General features: G+C 49.4%; 9 protein-coding genes across 9 annotated transcripts; 2 read left to right on the forward strand and 7 right to left on the reverse strand.

The window, feature by feature from the left end:
• Positions 1-62: 62 nt before the first annotated feature.
• N7477_005105 (GNAT family N-acetyltransferase) lies at positions 63-700 on the reverse strand (the record flags this gene model as incomplete). Its single annotated transcript, XM_056966768.1, is given in 3 exon segments — positions 63-89; positions 104-204; positions 328-700. 3 exon segments carry the CDS (start codon positions 698-700, stop codon positions 63-65), a joined length of 501 nt encoding a protein of 166 aa, XP_056823549.1.
• Positions 701-1,476: 776 nt separating this feature from the next.
• On the reverse strand, positions 1,477-4,251 carry N7477_005106 (uncharacterized protein; the record flags this gene model as incomplete). The annotated part of the gene is made up of 1 exon (XM_056966769.1): positions 1,477-4,251. One exon carries the CDS (start codon positions 4,249-4,251, stop codon positions 1,477-1,479), a length of 2,775 nt encoding a protein of 924 aa, XP_056823550.1.
• Positions 4,252-4,473: 222 nt separating this feature from the next.
• Positions 4,474-7,581, reverse strand: N7477_005107 (ankyrin repeat domain-containing protein; the record flags this gene model as incomplete). The annotated part of the gene is made up of 1 exon (XM_056966770.1): positions 4,474-7,581. The coding sequence occupies one exon, from the start codon at positions 7,579-7,581 to the stop codon at positions 4,474-4,476; it is 3,108 nt and encodes a 1,035-aa protein (XP_056823551.1).
• Positions 7,582-8,765: 1,184 nt separating this feature from the next.
• On the reverse strand, positions 8,766-9,633 carry N7477_005108 (uncharacterized protein; the record flags this gene model as incomplete). Its single annotated transcript, XM_056966771.1, has 2 exons — positions 8,766-9,242; positions 9,328-9,633. The coding sequence occupies 2 exons, from the start codon at positions 9,631-9,633 to the stop codon at positions 8,766-8,768; spliced, it is 783 nt and encodes a 260-aa protein (XP_056823552.1).
• Positions 9,634-11,259: 1,626 nt separating this feature from the next.
• Positions 11,260-12,362, reverse strand: N7477_005109 (DUF1295 domain protein; the record flags this gene model as incomplete). The annotated part of the gene is made up of 3 exons (XM_056966772.1): positions 11,260-11,587; positions 11,645-12,042; positions 12,102-12,362. The coding sequence occupies 3 exons, from the start codon at positions 12,360-12,362 to the stop codon at positions 11,260-11,262; spliced, it is 987 nt and encodes a 328-aa protein (XP_056823553.1).
• An 878-nt stretch (positions 12,363-13,240) lies between these two features.
• Positions 13,241-16,011, reverse strand: N7477_005110 (putative DNA mismatch repair protein; the record flags this gene model as incomplete). Its single annotated transcript, XM_056966773.1, has 3 exons — positions 13,241-15,138; positions 15,187-15,548; positions 15,605-16,011. The coding sequence occupies 3 exons, from the start codon at positions 16,009-16,011 to the stop codon at positions 13,241-13,243; spliced, it is 2,667 nt and encodes an 888-aa protein (XP_056823554.1).
• A 260-nt stretch (positions 16,012-16,271) lies between these two features.
• pfa4 (putative palmitoyltransferase with autoacylation activity Pfa4) lies at positions 16,272-17,770 on the forward strand (the record flags this gene model as incomplete). The annotated part of the gene is made up of 5 exons (XM_056966774.1): positions 16,272-16,606; positions 16,657-16,828; positions 16,877-17,173; positions 17,226-17,304; positions 17,361-17,770. The coding sequence occupies 5 exons, from the start codon at positions 16,272-16,274 to the stop codon at positions 17,768-17,770; spliced, it is 1,293 nt and encodes a 430-aa protein (XP_056823555.1).
• A 2,247-nt stretch (positions 17,771-20,017) lies between these two features.
• On the forward strand, positions 20,018-20,608 carry N7477_005112 (uncharacterized protein; the record flags this gene model as incomplete). The annotated part of the gene is made up of 1 exon (XM_056966775.1): positions 20,018-20,608. One exon carries the CDS (start codon positions 20,018-20,020, stop codon positions 20,606-20,608), a length of 591 nt encoding a protein of 196 aa, XP_056823556.1.
• Positions 20,609-21,078: 470 nt separating this feature from the next.
• On the reverse strand, positions 21,079-22,644 carry N7477_005113 (sugar porter family MFS transporter; the record flags this gene model as incomplete). Its single annotated transcript, XM_056966776.1, has 1 exon — positions 21,079-22,644. One exon carries the CDS (start codon positions 22,642-22,644, stop codon positions 21,079-21,081), a length of 1,566 nt encoding a protein of 521 aa, XP_056823557.1.
• Positions 22,645-22,662: the final 18 nt, after the last annotated feature.

A 22,662-nucleotide genomic window follows, 5' to 3' on the forward strand; every position in this document is an offset into this window, starting at 1 on the left:
TATTCAACTGCTCGTAGTCAGGGAATGGCGAGAACGCATGCCTAGCTTCAAACCCATACTTCTCATACACCTTCCGTCCCTGTGGCGAACTAGAAAGATAAACCTCAACGCCTTCCTCGTCCGCCCTTGCAAGGCCCCATTTCAAAAGCTTAGACGCCAGCCCGCGTCCTTGATACGCAGGATCAACTCCAAGCATCTCGAGATCTGTCATGTATTAGCCATGCAGGGTAAATCAAAGTCACCGCATACACGAACGTGCAGCTTAGGTTAAAAAAAAAAAAGAAAAAAACTCTTGCACAACAGGGGAAGGAGGAAAAAGAAACATACAATAATGCCGCCTGGTTCCCATCAGCTCTCGATGATGCTCACTCATTGTTCCGAAAAACATCGCACAAAGCTCCTGATCGGCACCGACAGGCCATGAACCCTCAGCATCGGGTTTGTGTTGATCTTCCTCTGCATCCCGCGGCAGGACCCATTTTGCAAATGCCGCAACTTTACCCTCATCATCACGGATTTTCAAAAATGCCTCGTGCGGCTGCGCGCCAGCGCCGCCGGCCACGTTCTCAATGACCCATGCCTTCACATCCTCCGTCGGTGGCAACATTTGTCTGCTGAAGGCGTCCGAGAAGGCGGCATGGAAGACGCGTGCTATTTGTGGTGCATCAGATGTATGCGCTGGCTCAACTTCAAAGGCCATGTTGGGTGGTGGGAATGACGGCCACGGCAGAGAGGTGAGTGGTGTCAAATCTTCGAGTGCGTGGCGGGTGTGCGGGGCGCCGAGATTAGGGCGGGCTTCGGGCTTCGGGCTTCGGGGAAGTTTGGGATCGAGATCGGGTGAACTCAATCTGGCGGTTATATGTCTCTCAGTGTCATCTCTATATTGAGACCCTTTGCTTACTTATTTTTGTTCGATTCTTTTGCTCCTAGTGAGCTCCTCTAATGAGATTGGGTCATTGCTCGAGTCTCCGTCATTTTAGTCCGGTCACATTATGTAAGGCTTCAATTGACTGGCCGTGCCCACAATGCTCAAATGTAGCGCTATGGTTGAAACCTATTTGTCTTCTCTTCAAACAATCTTTATAACATGTACACATGGACTGGGCCTGGACAATTATGTTAGATGATAAGTGTCAGAGAGGGATGACTGAATATGGAGATATGTGTAAGAGTGATGAATTAATGCTATGGGAGAAGTAGGCTAAGTAGGCTACAAACAATAAGAAAATTCATCGGAGCATTATCGATCGCGAGCCTAAGCCTTCCCCTCTATGCGCAGAACTGTATCATTTTTTTTCATATATTTTTCGTTCTAATTGACTGACTGGACTAGCGTGACCATCAGTCATATTACTCGGTAGTCATAGAGTCAGTATTGAATATGAGGGCTCTTCTCTGCGCGTCTTGATCGATAGTCGAAGGAGGTTCAAGATTGAAGGAAAGAGTGATGAAGGGAGAAACAGTGCCAAGCATAACTCATTCGTCACGAGCAAACAAAGCCAAAATCTCCGTCTTTTCTTGACTCGCAGCAACATCCAAAGCCGTCTTGCCACTACTATTCTCCTTCCAAGGACTCAGTCCCAAGTCCACAAGAGCCTGAAACAACTCTTCGCCCTCGTCTGCGTCGCAGAGGCTTTCCTCTCGACCAGCAATAACGTGCAACAGTGTATCGCCATCGTTGTTGGACTTGTTGATATCATGCTCCGAAAACATTTTCGCATAGTCATCGGGATTCGTGTGACGCGGACGAGCAAAATCAGGAAAGTCATGACCCCGATACGCCTTTGGCGCATTCACGTAATAGAAAATAGGAGTATTTCCCTTGTTGTCACGCGCCTCGCGGTCACATCCTGCGTCAAGGAAAATTTGGTATAGCTTCATTGCCTCGTTGAAGTGATCTTCGCCATCGTTCTCCTCAATTTGCTCCTCTCGATCAATGTTACTTGAATCCATGAGGACAGTGGCAATGCAATGAAGCGCCGTTCTGCCATCCGTGAGAACCTCTAGTGGGTTTGATCCCGCACTCAAGAGGAGATTTATGATGCTATACCATCGAGTTCGCGAGTTCTCACAGGTATAAAGTCTCAAGGCTTCACCCATGGGCGTGCATCCTTCATTGTTGCGTTTCGACACTGATGCTGATCGCTCCAAGAGAACTTTGGTGATGCGTACATTGCCATGAATGATGGCATGATGCAGGGGGGTGTTTCCGCTGTGATCAATCGCGTGAACGTTTGCTCCAGCTTCGATCAAATCAATTGCCGATGAGCTTTCCTCTATGTTCCACCAATTTTCGATAGCACCCATGAGTGGAGTGCATCCATGCTCAGTCACCATTTCCAGGTCTATCCCCAATGCCAGGAAAGGCTGGACCGGATAATTGCGGCAGCAAATTTGATGAAACACTGTCGATCCATCCTTTGTCAACCGGAGAGGGTCTGCGCCATATTTGAGGAGAAGAGACAAGGCAGCATCGCCATGGCCGTGTCTCGATTTTTCACCGGCTTGTAGCAAAGGGAATCGGTCGCCCTCTTCTGGATTGTTCGGATCAGCGCCAGCTTCCAAGAGTATCTCGAGGACGGCAAGGTTATGACTGTAGATTGCCCAGTTAATAGGATTTTCTAGTCTGTTTTGCAGCGACGCCCCGTGATTGATAAGGAGTTTGATGGTTTCTACATCACACTGACCCCGAATGGCCGCGGTCAGAGGTGCACAATCACGCTTCTCCTGAGAACCATTGGGATCGGCGCCATCTTTAAGCAGTATTTCAAGTGTTTGGTTGTTCCATTTATGGCGTGGTATGAACCCAGCGCCACTTGAAGGCGACAAGGCGCTCTGAAGAGCACCAGTTGTATCTTGTAAACTCCCTTCCAAATATTCACTAGCCTCCAGAAGGATTGCAAGGGCACGAGGGTGCCACCAGTGTCTGCCAGCCGAGAATTCAATCAAAGATGTCGTAAATCTAGATTTGTTTCCCTGAAGCACATCTTTTGACACATCTGAGGAGACAGGCTGTAGTCCCTCTTCTGAGACGATGTCTGGATGTATCATTGACTGCTTAACCAGAAGCTTAACCATCTCTAAGTTGCATAGAGACCGCTTAGCTGCATGCTCCATCAGAGAAGGAAGCAGATCTGCGACATTTTCCACATAAGGTAATAGTCGCTCCATCATCGATGTCAGACCCAATTTTGCGAGACAGAACAAACTCGAATTTTGTCGCCTTCCCTCTTCCTCAACCAGCTTCAGACTTTTGCATCGGACAAGCTCCTCAACAAGACGATCGTTGCCCGTTGCAAAAGCCTGCTCCAGAAATTGAACTTTATCATCTGGCACTTGAACGGACTCTGTCAACTTCTGAATCTGAGCATCGTTCATGGTCATTAGTAACTCATGAAGTGGACTCAAAGCTTGCAATACGGGCTCAGTGATGGAGTGTTTCAACTCATCAACAACCGGGAAGCATCTCAGCATCACAGCCACGTCCGATGGCCGATGACCAAACTCATCAGTTTGGTGAGGATCTGTTCCGGCAGCAAGGAGGTAACGAACCACCTGTCGAATGTCTTTGACATCTTCTTCGTCCGAGATTTCAAGCTCCATGCGAGATAATGCATCCTTCGCCAACCAGGGATCTTTCCTGATGTCTTGGAAACGAGGTTTTGGTTTCATCAACAAAGGAGGCTCGGCATTGTATCGAGTCTGCGATCTCTGAGCGTGGGTTTGTTCTTCGAATTCCGCAGCTGCATGCAAGGCTGTTCGCCCTCGCTCATCGACCAAGGAGGGGTTTGCGCCTGCATCGAGCAGAAGCTTGACTGCCTCCGAGTTGCCTGACCGAGAGGCCCGATGCAAGGCAGACCTTCTTTTGACGCACTGTTGATCAATTGAAATTGACTGTTGCTGGTGAATCTCCGTCAATAGACCAACGACATTGCTTTGACCTGCCTCGGCAGCATAATGAAGAGGGATACGACCTTGGCGGTCTTTAACCTGAACATCAGCGCCGTGTTCAATCAAAGTCAGGGCATTCACATCCGAAACAGCTGATGCTAGATGTAATGGAGTAATTCCGTCATTGTCTCTTGCGTTTACATCGAAATGCATGGATGGCTGGAGGAAAAACTCTAGTCGAGTCATGGCCTTTCCATGATTATCATAACCAGGGTCCCCGTCTATTGTTGCTGCAATGTGCAAGACGGTTCTCCCTTTGTAATTAACCTGTCGATATGGACAACCAAGTTCGATGATCATATTGGCCTGCTTCTCGAATTTGGGCCAGTGACCAAGCTCAAAAATCGCCTGATTGCTGATTAGATCATGCAGTATGGTGTTTCCCTCATGATCCACGGCCTGTATGCTTGAACCAGCTTCAATGAGACATCGAACGACTTCTTTGATGCCCACGCGATCATTCACACCCTGGCGGCATGGTTTGAAAGCATAATGTAAAGCTGACAACTGTCAGTAAACTATTCAAGTGGTACAAGACAGAAATAATGAAAACTTACCAGATTTGCCTTCATAGTCTTTTGCTTGAGCATCCGCTCCGAGTCGCAGTAACTCCTCCACTAGCTTCAAGGAATCACCAGTGGTATTCGTCAGCGCGACTAGAAGAGCTGTCCGTCCGAATCCTTCCCGACTTTCAAGCGAGGAACCGTGATTGATAATCTCGAGCAGAGGTTCGAAATCTTTTTTTGTCATGCCCTTGACTTTCCCAGCAAGTCGATACATGAATGCATGGAGAGGAGTTCTGCCAAGATGGTTTTGTATCCTCAAATTTGAATGTACCAGCCACGTGTCCGCGAAGCAGTCCTTACCAGCCGGAGTTCTCATGAAGTTGTGATGGAGAGCTGTATTTCCGAGCCAATCTTGTCGGTCGAAATCCGCCTTCAATTCGTGGAAGAGGGCCGGATCCTCATGGTTTTGCTGCATTGCTGTACACATCAGAGCCGTCAAGCCGTCTTGTTTCCGTTGCGCGTTAATATCACAGCCAGAATTTACGAGCGCCTTGATTACTCCCTCATAGGCGACAGATTCTGTGCTGTGAAGAGGCGTAGCTCCATCGTTATCAACCACAGTAGCGTCAGCACCACGTTCGAGGAGAGTGCCGACGAATGTTTCTGCTCTCATCTCGAGCCAATGAAGTCTTGGCCATGCAAAGAGCACAGTACGTCCTCTGTGATCCTGGGCATTGATATCACAACCTGCATTGAGTAGCAGGTCGAGAGTCTCTATCATGTCCTGCTTTCCCACGGGGTCAAGCTGGCCGCGTGGAATACCCAAGGCCCATGCATGTAAAGGTGTGTAGCTCGGGGAGGGTGCAGCTTTGACTTTACTTTCGTCTTGCATGGGAGGTTCAGGTGGGAAATTTCGGTTCAGAGACATGACATTGACGTCGGCACCGTGATCAAGCAAAGCCTGAACCGTTCGAGCGTTTCGTTTGCGAGCAGCAAGATAAATTGGCGTGTTGCCGTCGTCGTCTCGATCATTAATTGTGCCTCGAACATGTTCGTGTTTAAGAAGAGCAGAAACAATCTCATGTTTCCCCCCCTTTGCGGCCAGATGAAGTGGCTGACCCTCACAAAGACAAGATGAGTCGACAAGTTTCACAAGCTCACAGACCGCCTCAGACTCCCCATTCTGACAGGAAAGGGCAAACGCTGTAAGCATCTTCTTGGGATATTGGTACAAGGGGGAATCGCTAGAGGTCATTGAAAGATTGAATGTTTTGAGCTCTCCCTCACTAATTTCCTTCACCATAGGATCCGCGCCCCCTTGAATAAGGGCTTGTAGAACAGAAATGCGGTTTAATTTGCATGCATAATGGATAAGAGATTTCCCTTGGCCAGAAGAACTCTTATCAACCTTGACATCAAGGCTAGCACCGTGCTGCAAAAGAAGTTCAACCATATCATGTTGGCCTTTCATGACTGCATATACCAGCGGCGTGCGGCCATCTTCGTCTTTGGTGTCTGGGTTGAGTCCTCGGAAAAGGAGATACTTGGCGTATGAGACCAGCCCCGCATAAGCAGTGACATGCAGGATGGAACACCGTTTGGGAACGTCGCCTTGACAGGAACGCCATAAGTTATTCCATGCTTCGTAGTTCTGATTGCCAGTTTGATTGGCGTCTTGAGAGAACTGCTCAAGCTGCTGCAAAAGCTCTGCATTGGAATCACCCGCTCTAGCTACATGGAATGGCCATTCCGTGACCGCATATCGAAGAAAGTAAAATTGCAAGAAGAGTGCTTTTCTTTCGTTTGGTTTGTGACCCTCGATTGCCCATTTCCGTAAACAGCCATTAGAGAGGTACTGAAGGCAGGTTTGAGCGATCATTCCATGAACAGCAGTGGAGTCAACGACAGCAATTTCACGGTTTTCATTGGCCATTCTAGTATGCTCAACATCGCGATTGAGAATGAATTCCGTGAGTGAGTGATGGATTATTTGAATGACCCCGTCCTCACACACTTCGAGCAAAGGTCCACAAGTATTTCGAATGGCATTCTTGACATTGCACTCTAGGTCAAGGCCCCCTCGGTCGGGCAATGATTCGATCATTGATGCAAGCTCAAGGAGCCGTAGAGGTCGTGCTGAGTGAGTAACCCATTCAAGAACAAGCCTCTGGAATTCAGCGGAGGTGCCCGAACGTGTTGCATGTTCGCGTAAGAGATTGGTATACATGTCGCCTAAGCCTTCAGGAAGATTATGAATTCGCGAGCACATATCTCTGGGACTCCGCAGTAGTTCCTCCAGCATGAGCTTGCTATAAAGGAACAGGCCCTTCCCTCTTTCGCAAATGGCATTCGTAATCTTCTCAACTTCAGTGGGGGAAAGGCCCAGCTGTGTTTGCTCCAGTCGCTGTGTGACAAACGTGGAAATATCACGGTCGACTCTCCGACGGTCCAAACGTAGATCCACCAGAGAGGATCCGCCCATGTGTTTCTCCACAGATGGGACCTGGCGACTAGTGACGATTATTTTGATCGATTGAGGATATTGACGGCCCAAATTGAGGAATTCCTCAAGCCATTCGTCATGACCACTTTCCATTTCATCCAGAGCATCGACAACACAATACACCTTTTTCATTGATTGCAGCGATGTTGCCAGACATTTCCAAAGCTTGCCGAAAGGAACGGATCCCACCTCCGGGAAATCCTGTCTCAATTGCTTCAAGACCGATCGAAGATCAGGAGAGTAAGCGAGAAGCTTGCAGCAAAAGTCTTGCAATAACGACCGTGGTGATCGGTTCGTGTGAATGATCTCTCTGAAAAAGAAGAACAAAACAGGTTCGTTGTCGTCAAGGCGTTGGAGCCGACGAGTGAGATTGGCTGCGACCACCGACTTGCCACAGCCAGGAATTCCTCTGATCCAAAGATTTCCGACCGATTTCGACTCAATCCAGTCACGATACTGATCTGTCTCAAGGATCCATTCTCCAGTGCCCTGGGCATGGCAATGGAGGTGTTTTCTAAATTCGCTTGCTGGGGAGTCCGAATCGGTTGGATTCAGCCAGTCTTTAATCTTTTGAGTTGTCCTTTGGGACTCTCGACTCGTTGAGCCATTTGCTTCTGTCATTAACGTCAGTCAAGAATTCATGTTACTCGTTCATGAGAAACGTCACTTGCCAGATCGATCTACCATGACAAAGTCGTCGGCGTCCTTGGCAGCCTTGCCCAACATGTTCGACATAAAGAGTGAGAAGTCCATAGTGCATTCCCAATCGTATAAGGACATAGAAAAGTCATGCAGGTGGTTTTTTCCTTTTCAAATGGCAAAAATGAGCCAGAATGGGGCGGGGGCCAAACTCAGATTAGATCGGCGCTAGTTGTGTTGGGGGCGAAAAAATACCCTGTGGTAGAACAAAGAGTGCTATGCACCATGCATCAATGTAGATCACCAGATGGAGAAGCGAGTAAGTTTGATACTTGGGCTTATGTAGAAGCTATTCCAACACATTTCGGACTAGCGCTACTCTGGCGGCGTTGAGATGGGCGCAATAATTGGAACCCTCCGTCGAATTGACCGGGCTGTAGTTCACACGGTTCGAATGCAGCATGTTCAAATTTCAGAGCCTCGGTACAAGGCCCACATCCCGGCATGTACCAGTCGAGGGTTAAGGTGTGGGTGATCAGTGTGGGATATTGATGTCCGTTGCGGATGTGAGCGCGTGTACAAATTCGGGTGGGTCGAGCACGGAAAGGTTGGACTTAGGGGGTCAGAGTTTCGAAATTTGAATTGGAGATCGTGGTGGGCTCAATCTCGTGATATTTGTTGCATAGCGTCACTTGAAAATTGAAACGGCTTTCTGAGTTGCCTGTTGAGTGACTTTTCTGCTCATGGTCAAATTGAGACATTGTTCAAGGTCCATTTTGGATCAAAACCGGTGCAGCCACCCAGTTTTCAGAACTCGTGGCGCATCTGCGCTGGAAGAAAATACGAATCTCGCGATAAAGGCGTTTGATATATAGTATCCAGAAACTGTAGCATTTTGGAATCATGACCATTATGGGATTGTAAGAAATTTTATAAGATCCGTCGCCATCGATGAGGCAAAGGCTGTGGTCCCAGGAACATCTCCTGGATGCACGAGTGGCCTATTCCCGAGTACTGACCCTTAACTTGAGTTGTAGATTGTCCATGTATAATGGTCAAGGTGGGACCTACTCAACCTAATTCCATCTCCTTGGGGTGATAGGACCCGGGCCACGGCCGGCCGATTATTCTCGGTGGTTGACGTGCTCCGCGCACGGTTAGACCTTCTACGCGGTCTTCTCGGGAATAGTGATTGGACTGACAGCCTCATCATCGCGAGAATGGTGAGAGCACACCACCTCTGCTCGTTTCGACGGGGTCGTAGCGGCTCGCTGTCCACTAAGTTCGTGGGAAGACGGAAGCAGGGAGCGACGGATACGTGGATCATCCGGCTGCTGAGACCTCCCATCGCCTGTGCTCTTGGTTGTTTCCATCTCCGATTTGACACTCTGGTACATACTCTCCACGATGAAGACTTCTTCTTGTACGTCAAGATCACAGCCGACTAAACAGAATTCTCGTTCACGTTGCTCGATGTACTCTCGAATGTTCTTCCACTTGTTTTGGTAGGCCTTGAGACGATCTGGAAGTCCGGACCCGCGAAGATAGGTCAGGATCCCGGCCATGATCGTGTTGATGGCACCGAACGCTGTGACGGCAGAGTGTGGGCCGGCTAGCTGCTCCAACGGCAGTGACGGCGGCGGCTACAATGATTTGGATGCCGAGACATATGTTGATCAGCCAGTTGAAGAGACGGTAGGCGCGCGCAGACTTGGTCTCATTGTTTACAACACGCGTATAGATGCCGACGTTGGGCGCGGTACGAAGTAAATGGCCGCCCGAGGTAAGAGCAGGCACACTGTCGATACCGGTCAGCGCGCGAAAGATCAGGAGCTTGTTGTTTGGCGGAATGAGGTGATCTGGATCATTCACGGGAAGGGTGAAGCGCTTGCCTGCTTCCACGTCTGGCATCCCACTGCGCTCAGCTGCAGCAGCCGCGTGGGCAGCCATAGGTGGGTAGTGATTGTCCTCGCGGAAGAGGGCGGCTTCAATCACTCGGCGCAGGAGGCTTCGGTCGTGCGATCCTTCCGGCATTGTTATGTGTGTAGCTGGCACCAGGCTTGGTGGGGAGGATGATCGCAAGTCTCAAACGCGTCAAAGCGGGAGGGGAGCTTGTCTAAATTCGTAGATGTGATCAAGAGCCGGCCAACCCGTGCAGCTCACTTTGTTCCTCATGCGTGATACCCAGGTGCAGCTGATATGGAGCTTAGACTAGCTTTGAACCAGCGCCGCAAATAAGATTAAAGCGGTTTTCAGCACGTCGCGAGTCATTATGATTCTGATTAAATACTAGAACCGGCAAGCTGAGTGGATCACTCTGCAGGGTCTGACAGATTGTGCGGTACCACGGGCAGTATCTCAATTATGACAGGCCAGAAAGTGTCGTGAGCGGGTGTCGGTGACCCGCGCACGGGGGCTGAAGTTTATGGAAGGGTGAGCCGACAATTGATGGCCTTGCATTGGAGGGTGGCAGACGGTCGCGGCGTCGAGACCGGTGGTGATCTGCACGGAGCGCTCACGCGAAGCAGTCAAGAACGGTGGGTCCGGTTGCAAAGATTAGGAGAATTACGGGCGAGGATCGCAATCTGACTCAAGAAACTGTCGATGCCACTTCATAGCGAGGACTGAAGAGATAATCCTCCGACTCAGGGGATGATGCCATCTCCTAATGGGGCTACCCACCCGGAATCGTCCACCTTGCCCTTGCAGATGACAGGCAATGCGACCGTCAATCTATCTCGTTGCTTGAGATTGGCACTCTGCAAATGTCCGCAGATTCACTGAACCGCTATAGCAGAGCGATTTGCATGGACATCTTCTCCTCCAGTATGGCCGGCATCAGCCTAGTGTGCTGTCCTGTTGTTACCAGGGATCAGTGCACCCCGAATCAGGCCGTCAGGCATAATCTAAATCAGCCCTTGGCGTCTTGTGGGTGGGGATTTTGCAGATGAGGATTAACCCGTTTCGAGGGAGCGGTCTGAACACTGGGACATGAGGTGAAGGGGTGAGATCCACCCCCTCAGGTGGCTTTCCCCTCAAAATTGTGGTGGCACCTCAACATCGGGAAATGGGCCCGGCTCTTTCTTCACGTTGACCCAGTTATGCGCGATCGGTGATTTGGGTCATCGCGCTATGTTCCACGTCGCCAATGTTTGGATGCAGCTGCAAGTCGATCAGGTGCCCTAGTTGAGAATCTTCAAATAGTCTCAAGGTGAGACGTCGACGTACTGAGTAGATAGAAATTGCAAGTGAGGTTTACTTTTGTGTCATTCGAGACCCCACAAGGATACATCTCCAAAATCGCGATTTGGCACCACCAACAGTAAAGATCTGCATTGGGTAATTTCAGGGACGAGATGTCGCATCACCGAGGGCTGCATACCTACCAATTGCCGGGTCGCAGGTGTCTGGAATCGGTCAATGCGGATCAATATAGTTGGTGCCCGAGGTGGATACACTCCACGGTTCCTTTGCCTCTGCAATGTAGGTATAGAATGGCAGGGCAAGTGTCGGCCAAGCCGTATATGGACAGGATGGAGAAAAGGTTTCTCTTGATTGATGCTTATTGAATGGGCAATGATTACTAGATGAGATTTGTGGAACGAAATTGCAGCGCAAATCCGATGACTATTTTACAAAAACATCTCGAATTATTCTGTACTAGACAGTACATGTTGCTCTCAATGATTCCTCGACAACGACACCAATCAAACCGCAGCCAGCGACCGCCAATGTCCAGGGATTGAGCAGATCGCGCATTGAAGGCCAGAAGCTGTTCTTCTCTCGACGCCATTGCTTGAACTGCTGATACTTGTGGGGGTCATTCACCTGGTACCGCACTTCCTGGCTCTCCTCGGTCTGCTTGTCGCCACCAACATAGCGAAGGAATGCGTAATTAGCAAGAGGTCCAAGAATCACGATAGGATTGAAAGAGTCAGCAAGGTTGAGGATTGCAAATGAAAGATGCACAAGGGTGTCACCCAAATAGCTAAAAAGGTATCAGCACCGAATGTCCAGCTTTATTAGGTTGAGGTAGTCTACTCACTTGGGATGGCGCACAATACTCCACACACCATGTCGACACAAATCGTCCCGTTCTTTGCGATGCAATTCAAGCTGCGTGTCCGCCAAGACCTCCAGCGCAAAGCCGGCACTGAACAAGCCGACACCTAGAGCACGCACCGTACTGATGGAATTTGAATTCAGTGAGAGTGTGGTGCGATTCATCGAAAACGGCGTAGTGATAGGTAGTGAGATGAGACTAAGGACGAGTACCTCTGGCAAGAAAATCTTGAACAACGCTGATTTCCAGAATCCACGCTCTTTCTTGACTGTGTCGTATCGCGAATCATCCTTTCCACGAGCAAGAGAGCGGCTCGCAATTCGTGCGAACAGTCGCGTTCCCCAGATAGTTACGCCCCGAGAAGTATTTTTTGAGTCCAACTGATCCCAGCCCAAGCGTCGGAGAATGAAATCCCAGTTTCGTGCATCGGTCGCCCTACCGCGCTCCACCACGCATTGGCGACCTGGCCGGAGGGCCATAGCCAGTCCTTAAGTTCGACTCGGTCTGTGGCCTTGGCAGCAACAAAGGTTGCGAGCGAGAGCCCTGAATATATTCCACATGAAGGTAAAAGTGTGGATTTGAGGATTCCAATGTCCCCAGTCGTCATTTTGAAGTCTGCAGAAGCGAGTCTCGACGACGTGCGCAGCCGGTCTGTCAGTCGCTCAATGAGACGATCATCGATTGAGGCTGACTCTGCCATGTTCGTGACTACAAGACGGCCTTGAAATTAACATCAATTCGTGATCTGGAAGATATGGCGTTTTAAAGGAATGCTTTGCTGTTGATGTCACTCTTATGTAACGGATCAGGTTTCCGGCCGCACCTTTGAAGTTGGGCAATCTTGCTTGTTGAAGATATAGTCCATTGATACGATTCTGACTCCTCTAACACAACATTCCTCAATTTTGATGCGAAATGTAAATTTTGAGTCAAATAATGCGTTTCACATTCGGTTGTGGTACATGAAGCAAATCAAGAAAAACTGGGAACCCCTTTGAAGGCCCCACAAGACTGCGAGTCTGCCAAGTTAATTGTAAAGTCTCGCGACGATAGCTAGAAAAATCTGATTCCATGCACTCTCTGGCGCGTAACTTGGATTTCCATTCCTCAGTACGTTATATGAGAATGTCGACAAGTTGACTCTTGCGCGGCACCGCGTGGACGCTGTTAATTTTTCGGAAACGGAGCTTGTCCCGTGTCTACTCTTCCATGGAGCCATCTCAGTTATGTCTGCTCAGTTATGGGAGAAATTAGGCCAACCAAAAAGCGGAGATAATCTCAGCCACTGGCTCAGGGCGGGTTTAGGCTTGTCCCCAGTCCACAGCGGCATGGAAGAGCTCGCAGCCTCGGAAAGGCTGCAGGTGGTGGTGTGTATTAAATGCATGTTAGGGCTCAATTTGCGAAAGACATCTCATGAAGAAGAAGAAAATTCATCGCAAACTGGTAGATGTTGATAGGGACATGTCGCGCGTGATGCGTACGGGGTATAAATAAACAGTAAGATAATTCTATAGCAGCATTATAAAAGAAATGAGCTTTTCGTAAAGATGCATAAAGGGCCATATGCGAAATGCTCTTTCAATGCGTTGGGAATTGTTTCAGATGTTGCTCGATGATCGACGCGAGATCAATTGGCCATTCAGAAGATGGCAATTTGTCGCCAGCCGTATATTTTTCGTTGACAAGCGTGATTAGACGCTGGTTCCAGAAGGACAGAATGGATTCTGTATTGGAACCAGAGAAGGCTCCAGCTTCCTTTCCGAAGTGAGTATAAGTGTCGATTGGACACGTCAAGTTCAATAACTGAGACGTGAGCGACAGATCGGAAGTCATCGGAAGGCAGACATTGTGGATATTGTATTCTTCTGGTGTACGTTCAAGTGGCAGTCGACTCGCATGAAGCCGCCGTGCAGCCGCGCTGTTCTTGGCTGACCCTCCGGCATCGGGCTTGTCTCCATAACGCATCAGGTAGGCTCTTGGGTCATGTTGAGGGAGTGATGATACCGAAGTGGTTTCTGCTGCCGCGGATTGGTCGGCTGACAATGCTGCTTTTGCTGCAACGTATCTATTTTTATGAGGCGATAGGCCCGTGCAGGTAGTAATTTGAGAGCTTTCTTGGAAGTCGCGGCCCGCGGGGCGTGCGCGATTCCTCTGGTTTGCTTCTTTCTTGCGCTTTTCGAAGTCGAGCGCCCATTCCAGATCGAGGCTTGCATTGGGGTTGAAACCTTCATGAAGACTTGCAGCCCACTTTTCTAGAACCGGAAACCCTCGCCCACTATCCATAGAGCCTTCTGGTTCTTGATTCTGATCTGTGGGCAATGCGCCCGCTTCTTGAGGTGAAGGCTGAGATTCTGGAGCCTCGGAGTACTCATCTCCCACTCCACGGTCTTCTAGAGCAGGGACCACTTCGCCGATCGAAGGCTGGGGAGGCTGGGGAGGCGATTGAAACCTCTCTTGCGCAAGTTGGGATAGTGTGGGAACTTGAAAGTCCAGCTCAGCTGTTGGCTCTGGTACTTGTTGAGTCAATGATGCTCCCGTAGTGCGCTGAAACAATGTGTCAAGCGCACCATTCCCGTATCGCTCTTTGTCACGCTGCCTTGCTGCCTTGCGGCCACTGGTGGCAGTAGATGCGGTTCCAGGTAGTGATCCCATGGATGGCTGGGATCGACGCTGATGTGCCAACAAAGAGATCGATGCAGGCCCAGGCGTCGAAGAGCTCATATCAGAGCTCTGGGGAGGTGACTGGTAATCGGGTCTCATGGCTGCATCTTGTTGCAGGTCGCTATGTTGAGCCGTTTCGAAAACAGTAGGAGGTCCGCTTGACTGGGGAGCGCGCTGTCTCTGTGGGGTTTGGAAAGAAGCGTTGATTCTCGAAATGGACCAGGGATTGATGAACCGCGAGCCTCGGCATTCCGCGGTAGCTGTGTGACCACCAGTTGCGTTCCCAAATGCACCGTCGTGATAGCTATCAGGAGATAAAGGTCCCGATGATTGATGACCGCTTTGTTGAGAAAGGGAGCTTCCAGGAGCAACACTGGCGGGAATCTCTGGGCTTTGAGATTGATTGGAGGGGATCTCTGGGCGCGTTCGGGACATGAGGATCTCAAACCCAGTGTTCCTTTGGGCAGCCACAGATGCTTTCTGTGCTTTTTTGGGGCTCGCCTTTTGAGCATCTGGCAATGGTCCGTAAGTTTCGCGAAAGAAACTCTCCAGTATGCCAAATATCAATTCGCGATCTTCAAACAACACGTCATCCTTGCCAGGTTCGATGTTGATGTCGTAGGTTCCTTGTGGACACTTCAATTGAAGGCACAGAAATGGATCCGCAATAGACTTTGCTGCTTCATTTCGTGATGCAGCGGCACGGGCATAGGATTTGAAGAGTTTCGCAACATTCAGGCCAAACCCCCGACTTATGGAAAGGGGACGCCCATCAACGCTGATGAACTGTCCTTGATTGTTGGCTTTGACAAGTTCTATCTCATCAATGAGTCAAGCGTAAATACGATCAAGGGTTCACATACCGTCTGCCTTCGGGAGGAAGGCAAGCAACTCATGGCCACTTGGGTTCAATGACTCGGATGCGATATTCTTGACCACACAACATGAAGACACATCCCTTCCGACAACTTTGATTGCTGCATCGGCGATCCCTGCATCTGCACTGGGTGCGTACATCCAACTATTGTTCTCATTTTTGGCCTTGAGCACTTTCATTGAGAATCTCACAGCAGGGCGGGCAAAGGCGTACGCTTGAAGAAGCTTCTTGATTTTAGTCAGAGTTTTGGTCGCGTCTTTGAGCGCCGTCTGCCTGCGAACAGGTATATACTTCAGAAAATCAGTTACACGTAGTGTTGTTCCAGCGGGATGAGACGTGCGCGTATAACTGCCGAGCGTGCGAGTCATTACTTGAGCCATATTAAGCTAATATTCAGAACACACCTTGAGAGCGATCCATCCCTCGCATACTTCAGGCATGTCCCGGTCACCTCAGAAGCGGACCGTGTACTGATAGTGATGCCGCCCGACATCTCCGCCACGCTCGCCAAAGCCTCTCCACGAAAGCCAAACGATGAGCCTCCAACATTCTTCAAGTCATCCACAGTCTGAATCTTGCTGGTGAAGGTGTGTTTGCAGACACTCGAATGATCCTCGGTAGGAATCCCATGGCCATTGTCTTTGACCTGGATCACGTCGAGGGTATTCTGTGTAAGTTCCACCTGCAGGGATGTTGCAGACGCATCGAGAGCATTATCAATCAGTTCCTTGACCACGGAGCAGGGGTCGGAGATGACAGATGTAGATCCAATCGCGCGAACTGTGGTCTGGGGAAGAGCCACAATCGGCATATTGGAGATGGTGAATCAGCTTCTCATGAATTTCCTGGACCCTACTCAGACACATACGTCGGTATATATCATCTCCGACACCAATCCAATCTGATCTGCAATCACTGGCGAAGTGTTGACGATGACAAGCTCGAATGTGATGGATCGCGGCCGATCGAGATCCGCTTAGTCACCACATCCAACTGCCACCAATTAAGAACGCGTCGGCCAAGGCTTTCGAATCCTCTTCTCGGCGACATTGCGGACATCTGGACGCAGAGATGTTCGGCGATGACTTTCAAATATCGCGACTGGCGGTTCCAGCCGTAAGCATTTTGATCAGCTTTCTAGCGTACACTTCACAGTATTTCTTTCTTCATTTCGAAGCCGTGCCTCTCCGGAAAGATGAAGTCTGGAAGATCAACATCTTTGCCCTGTGCATCTGGGTCTGTTATCTCAGATCGTGTTATGTAGACCCTGGCCGGCTCCCCGAAAGCCAGAAGCTCGTCAATACCAGCCCAGAGGAAAAAGCCAAGGCTACTCGGCGTCAGCGATGGTGCCGTAGATGTGAGGCATACAAGCCACCACGGGCGCATCATTGCAAGACCTGCCAAAGGTTGGTATTATAAATTGTTTCAGATTTGACATAAACTGATCTGTATACAGATGCATTCCCAAGATGGACCACCACTGCCCATGGACATCAAACTGTGTATCACATTTTACCTTCCCGCACTTTTTCCGCTTCTTGTTTTTTGCCGTTGTCGGCATGGGCTACCTTGAAACCTTACTCTGGGAACGGGGATCTGTTGTCTGGGGAAGTCGAAACATGCCTAGTGTAAGTTGACTCTTGGCTGATCATGGGCAAAAGCTAACCTAAGATTAGTATCTTGGTCCCAGTCTCAGGCAACTTTGTCACCTGTTCCTGCTGTTCGTTGTCAACAGTCTCACAGTAGTGGCTCTGTTCATTCTTCTTGTGCGAACCATGTATTCGGTCTTGTTCAATGTCACAACGATCGAATCATGGGAAATTGAGAGACACGAGACCCTTGTACGGCGAGCCCGCGTTATGGGTGGGTATCTTGACGCCCCGGGAGGCCAGAAGATCAGAATCAAGAAACAGGAATTCCCATATGATATTGGGATTTTCTCAAACATGAGCCAGGCAATGGGAACTATCAATGTCAGTGATCATCTACCATCCCGTGGAACATTTAGAATAACACCTTTCGCAGATTTTTAGCTGGTTCTGGCCTTTTGCGGCAACCCCGGACCGCAAATCTGGATGGGAGTTCCCCATCAATGATTTTGAAGGTATCATGAGAATATTGGTGTTATGTTCTTGTCCTGTTTCTAACCACAATCATTAGCCCGGGGAGTTTCTTGGCCACCGCCCGATCCCGATCGGATTCCACTCCCAGCGCCGGCACCTTCTACATCCACCTCGCCGGGACTCCAAACCTACGCATCCGCTCGTGAGGAGATTGAAGCATTCAACCGTCGCCAGTCGGATGATATGAACCGTCGTCGCCTGTTTTCAAATGTTCAACGGCGTAGACGTTTCCACGAACGAATACAAAAGGTCGACCAAGATGGTAGTGACGAGGAGGGCCAACCTGGACCTATCTATGGTGATGACTCTGATGATGGCGAAGAGTCATGGCGTAATGCTGATGGGGAACGCCTTCGTGATTTTGGTGTGGATGAAGATGTGGAATTTTACGATGAGGATGATACCCCCTTGGCTGTTCTCATGGAACAGCGAAGAAAGGCTCAGTGATGTCATTCCTCGTCCTCGGCTCAAACTCTCGGTCGACGCTCGATATTCTTGTAACAATAGCATGGAGGTCCAAGTAGCGAACAAGAAATACTCATACTGTTCCAGAGGTAGAAATTGACTCGGCGCCCAACGTTCGCTCGTGATGTATCCGACCTCCTACACCCCATTTCTGAATGATGTCGTGGCTCTCAACTGCTTCTTCAAATACAACTTGCACCTCCGTCTCTAAGTGGTCACTTTTCTGAGAAGGCGAACAATCTACATCCTTGTAAGACTATACCAAAATCGCAATGATTCAAGATCGGGATTTATTGGCATGGAAACCTGCGTGAGGGAAGAAGGATGAAAGGCCTTAGCATGTCTCTCGATCAAGCCATCTCAGTCCTTCACGATCCATATTGTTGTAGAGTAAGGAAGCATATACCAACATACCCTCTTTCTGACATTGGGAGGCGGTTTCCCACGGGACGGTGGTATATGGAAATGACATCATTATCGAAGGAAGCGAAAGTTGGCTTACTGCTTGTAGCGAACATTGACGAGGTAACCTTCCACCTAATGAGAGAAATTTGAGATTGAGACTCCTCAAGTGTCCCTGCAATCTCGTGCTTGAAATGTTTGATTGGCTCTAGTGGGATGAATTCTGCTTCGAAATGTCTTTTACAGGCCACTGCAACTGCGAGAGCATCTCCGTCACGCTTCCTCAGCAACCTCCTAAGTCCGTTTTGTGCCACTGGTATGGATTTTATTACTTTTGGGGCTGATATGTGCAGTGAGACTGGACTGACAAGTTGATAAAGTGACAGTTGCAAGCGAGCTGGTGGCGGTGGGATCCCTTCCAATGAATACCCGTAGTATCGTGCTCACTGTTCCCAGCGTTCTCCGTGAACTACTTCATGTCGGAAGATGATCTGACAGTGAAAGACCCTACCTCTGCTTTGAAGATTTACGATGATAAGCAAACTCTTAGTGGGAATGTTATGCAGGTACTGAATCCATTGCTCCAATTTGACGACCGAGGCTAACTTCATTCTCCCCAGAGATATTTCTGTTCTACCTGTGGAAGGTACGTGCAAAGTAGACTTGAACATTCGAACATGAATATGCGTCTAATCACCCATGTGCAGTCCAATATTTACCACGAGCCCCAAGTTTCCTGGCAAAGCATTCCTGAAGGCGACATTGTTCGACAACGTCTCGCCAAGTGACAGCGAGATGTTTTCGAACAGGCGCCTGGAGCTTGGATGACCTAGGGGATTGACGATAGATTGAAAAAGACCCGATGAATATCTAATTCGACGTTCTTAACAATCATTCGCTTCTAAATCTATTCCCGAAATGGCATCCAAATTACCCTGTAATCATGCACAGCCCTCTGATGTTCTCTTATTCCGATCATCGATTCTCCAACCCCTGATCAGAATTCAGACCCTCACAGCCTTGCAGCCAAGCCCCTCCTCACAGTATGCCTGACGAGCCAATAGACTGTTCTTATATGTCGGAGCTGGGGTTCCACATACTTCGTTCAGCCGAAATGCCTGCGCCCGAGATACAGGAGTATTGAAAAACAAGGCATCCATGCCCCACGGGGCCAAAAAAGCCTTTCCTGGTTACCTCATATGAATCTGTAGTCTTAGCAAGATGCATATGAGCAAAGCAGGCCTCTAAAGCTCTACACCCAGATTTCTCCTGTCTTGTATCTATGAAACATCTGTCAACGGGCCGCCAGTTTACCTTGACCCAAAATACGTCGTTCAAGAACATGTCAACGCTTGAAGAGGCTCTTGCCGCTAGAAACCGCCTATCAGAATACCACGTCTTCCACGAAGGCGAAGAACACGTCCGCATCACCCTATTTATGGACTTGGAGAAGGAGTTCGGATACAACAGGAAAAAACACAAAGAAGTAGCCAATGACTATGCCAGAAGGCACTACAAATCCGATGAATCGAACAGCTACTTTGTCCATCGACCTGCCCCTCTATTTCACAATACACCGCGCACTCTTCGCCGTGGTAGCGAAAAGGACAGAGAGCCTCTTTGCATTATCAATTCTTCGGCTTCCTGGCGAGAATTTTCCGTACAGTTTGTGCCCAACTACCGTATATCATTGACTCTCATGGCGTGGTGAGCTGGGAGCATCGCTCGAGACCAGACAACAGCACTTCTCATGATGACCATGCATTGAAAGGGTACAAAGTCTCCTCGTGACGGGTGTGGGGTGAGACTGGGAAGCGATATTATCGCATGGTTAATGCCCGGCGGAAGGCATTGAAAGAAGAGGGTAAAGAGGAAGAAGAGAAGTTCCAGCCTGCCACTGCGGAGAAAGTCGTCAAGCTTAAATGGTCATCGCCCCTGACAAATGCCCGACGATATCACTTTTGCTATGCAGGGACTAGATTCTTCTGGGAGGGTACAAGAGACCTTCACGTGAATGAGAAATGGTCGAGGAGGCTGATGCCTCTGAACCATTTGAAGTTGGTTGTAGAGCTTCCAGGAAGAGAAAGACTGTTTTTGGCTCATTTTTCCTCGGATTTCTCGTCAAAGAAGTTTGGAAAGTTGTGGGTTGTCGACTCGTCAGTTACGAAGGTGCTTGAGATGGTCGAGGTTCACCGGGGGCTAGATGGCTCTGATCCCAAAGTGAGCTTCAAGTCACAATCAGAGTCAACAAACTTACGGGAGTCCCGACTTCGAGTGAATGAGATTATCATAGCTACTGCCATGTGCATGGTCATTGGGGAGTGGCAGAAGCGCTTGACACTTTGGTTCATTATCATGCTCATTGCTGAGTCAGGGAAGTGTGCGAATATGGCAGGTGCTGGGGGAGGTGGCTCTTAATTGCTTGAGAGATTCTTAATGATCCACCTTAACTAGAATTTGTCGACGGCCTCATGTAATAGAAGCAAGCATCCTTAGAACTTCTTCCTGGGCGACTGATCATTCATTACTGTAAAGACATCACGTACCCCCATTCGGCCCCTTTACAACTATCGGACATCGCCCCGAGATCGTTGAAACAAGATTCAAGCGTGCATAAGCCTTCGCACGGGGGTCAAAACTTACCAAGCCCCATGTAGCCCGGTTATCGTGTTCGGGAACAAGGCTATACGGCTAAAAGGTAGACAATACTCGGACTTGAGCCGATCAGCTGATCAATTGGAAACCTAACACAACATGCGCCGAAGCTGATCAATACCCGATTATAGATACAAAGAGGATTTGAAGTGTTTATTTGAACCATGTATCGTCATATTCCTTGGATGCAAATGTGACTATGCACTAATGCCACAATGTCCACCAACCATGAACTAAGCCTCTTCCACCTCCAAGTGTTGGCCCTTTTCGGAAAGCTTGTCACTCAGGTCGACCCTGTTTCTCGCTCTTTCTTCGAGTTGGAGTTTAACACCCGCAACAAAGTCGGGATTCAAAGAGTCCTGAACGACGCGCCAAAGAGATGGTCTTTTCCCGTCCCGGTCGGCAAAGAACAGATCAACTGCCTCGAGCGGCATCTGTCTAGTCTCCGGGAAAGTAAAGTATACCAATGGCACAGTCGCAAAATTGATCACGGCGAAGACGATATAACTCCGGTATCCAATGTTCGTAATCATTGGCGGGGTGATCTCGACAACCAGGAATGTAAACAACCATTGCGACACGACAGCCAGCGCAGCACCCCGTCCTCTCAGCTTCAAGGGTAGCAGCTCGCTCGGATAGATCCACATATTGGACTGCCATCCCAAAGTGAAGAATGTCTGGAATAGATAGAGCATTACCGCAGCGGCGTATCCGAGCTTCGTAGTGCCAATACCCACGAAAACCGCGGAACACAGCATGCAAAGTCCCATTCCCGTTGACCCGATCATGAACAACTTGCGTCGTCCAACTCGGTCAATGATCAGCCATGGAATCAGACTGCTCAGGAAATAGAACACCTGTAGACCTCCGGAGACAAGCATTGCATTGTTACGTGTCATTCCAATCGAATCCTCAAAGACATATGGACCAAGCGACGACATCACATTGCATCCCGACATCTGTTGGAAGAAGTTGGCCGCAAATCCAATCGCTACCCGTGAGAACCCGCTGATGCCATTATCTTTGAAAACGTCTGCCCACGAGCCTGCTTCTTCCGCCTCGACCGCGATTGCATATTCAATCTCCTTGTACTCCTCCATGACATCCGCGTCATCAGGGTACCCAGCACGCAGCGCAGCCAGAGATATTTTTGCCTTGTCCGTCTCTCCCGTTGCGCACAAGTACCGCGGCGACTCAGGAAGCCAGGGGATGAAACAAAGAACAATGATACAAAAGACAACCTGAAAAGCACATGGAAACCTCCACTGCACCGAACCCACATACTTTGCTAGGCCATAATCAAGCCAATTCGCCAGAATCAGCCCGACGATGAGATTCGACAACTGCATAGCCATCATCCTTCCTCTTGATTTCGGCATACTGCATTCAGAAAGCCAGATTGGAATCACGGTCGTCATGATACCCAGTCCGAACCCGGCAACGATGCGACCTATGAGGAATTGAGGTAGAGAGAAGCTGGAAGCTTGCAACGTCGCCCCGATCGCAACAATCACTGCCCCAGCCATGTTATTCGGTTTCCGGCCGAATCGATCGCCGTTCAAGAACTGGAACAATGCGCCGACCATAGCGCCGACTTCGTATGCGGAGACGAGAAATGCAAGAAGCGAGGCTTCTGGATTTCCGAACGTGCCTAGAAATGTAGGTGACGTCGTTAACCCGCCCATGAAGCCAAGATCATATCCGAAGAGAAGGAAGCCGAATGAGCAGCATAATGTAACCGCGTAAATAAGACTTTGGCCCTTGAGACCGATGAAGGTCGGAGACTGTGAAGCCCGCATTTTGGTTGTCGAATGCTC

The sequence above is a fragment of the Penicillium maclennaniae genome (assembly GCF_028827695.1).
Source record: "Penicillium maclennaniae strain IBT 15551 chromosome Unknown utg000004l:1.0-3007600.0:1.0-3009580.0, whole genome shotgun sequence".
In the NCBI taxonomy this organism is placed as follows: domain Eukaryota; kingdom Fungi; phylum Ascomycota; class Eurotiomycetes; order Eurotiales; family Aspergillaceae; genus Penicillium; species Penicillium maclennaniae.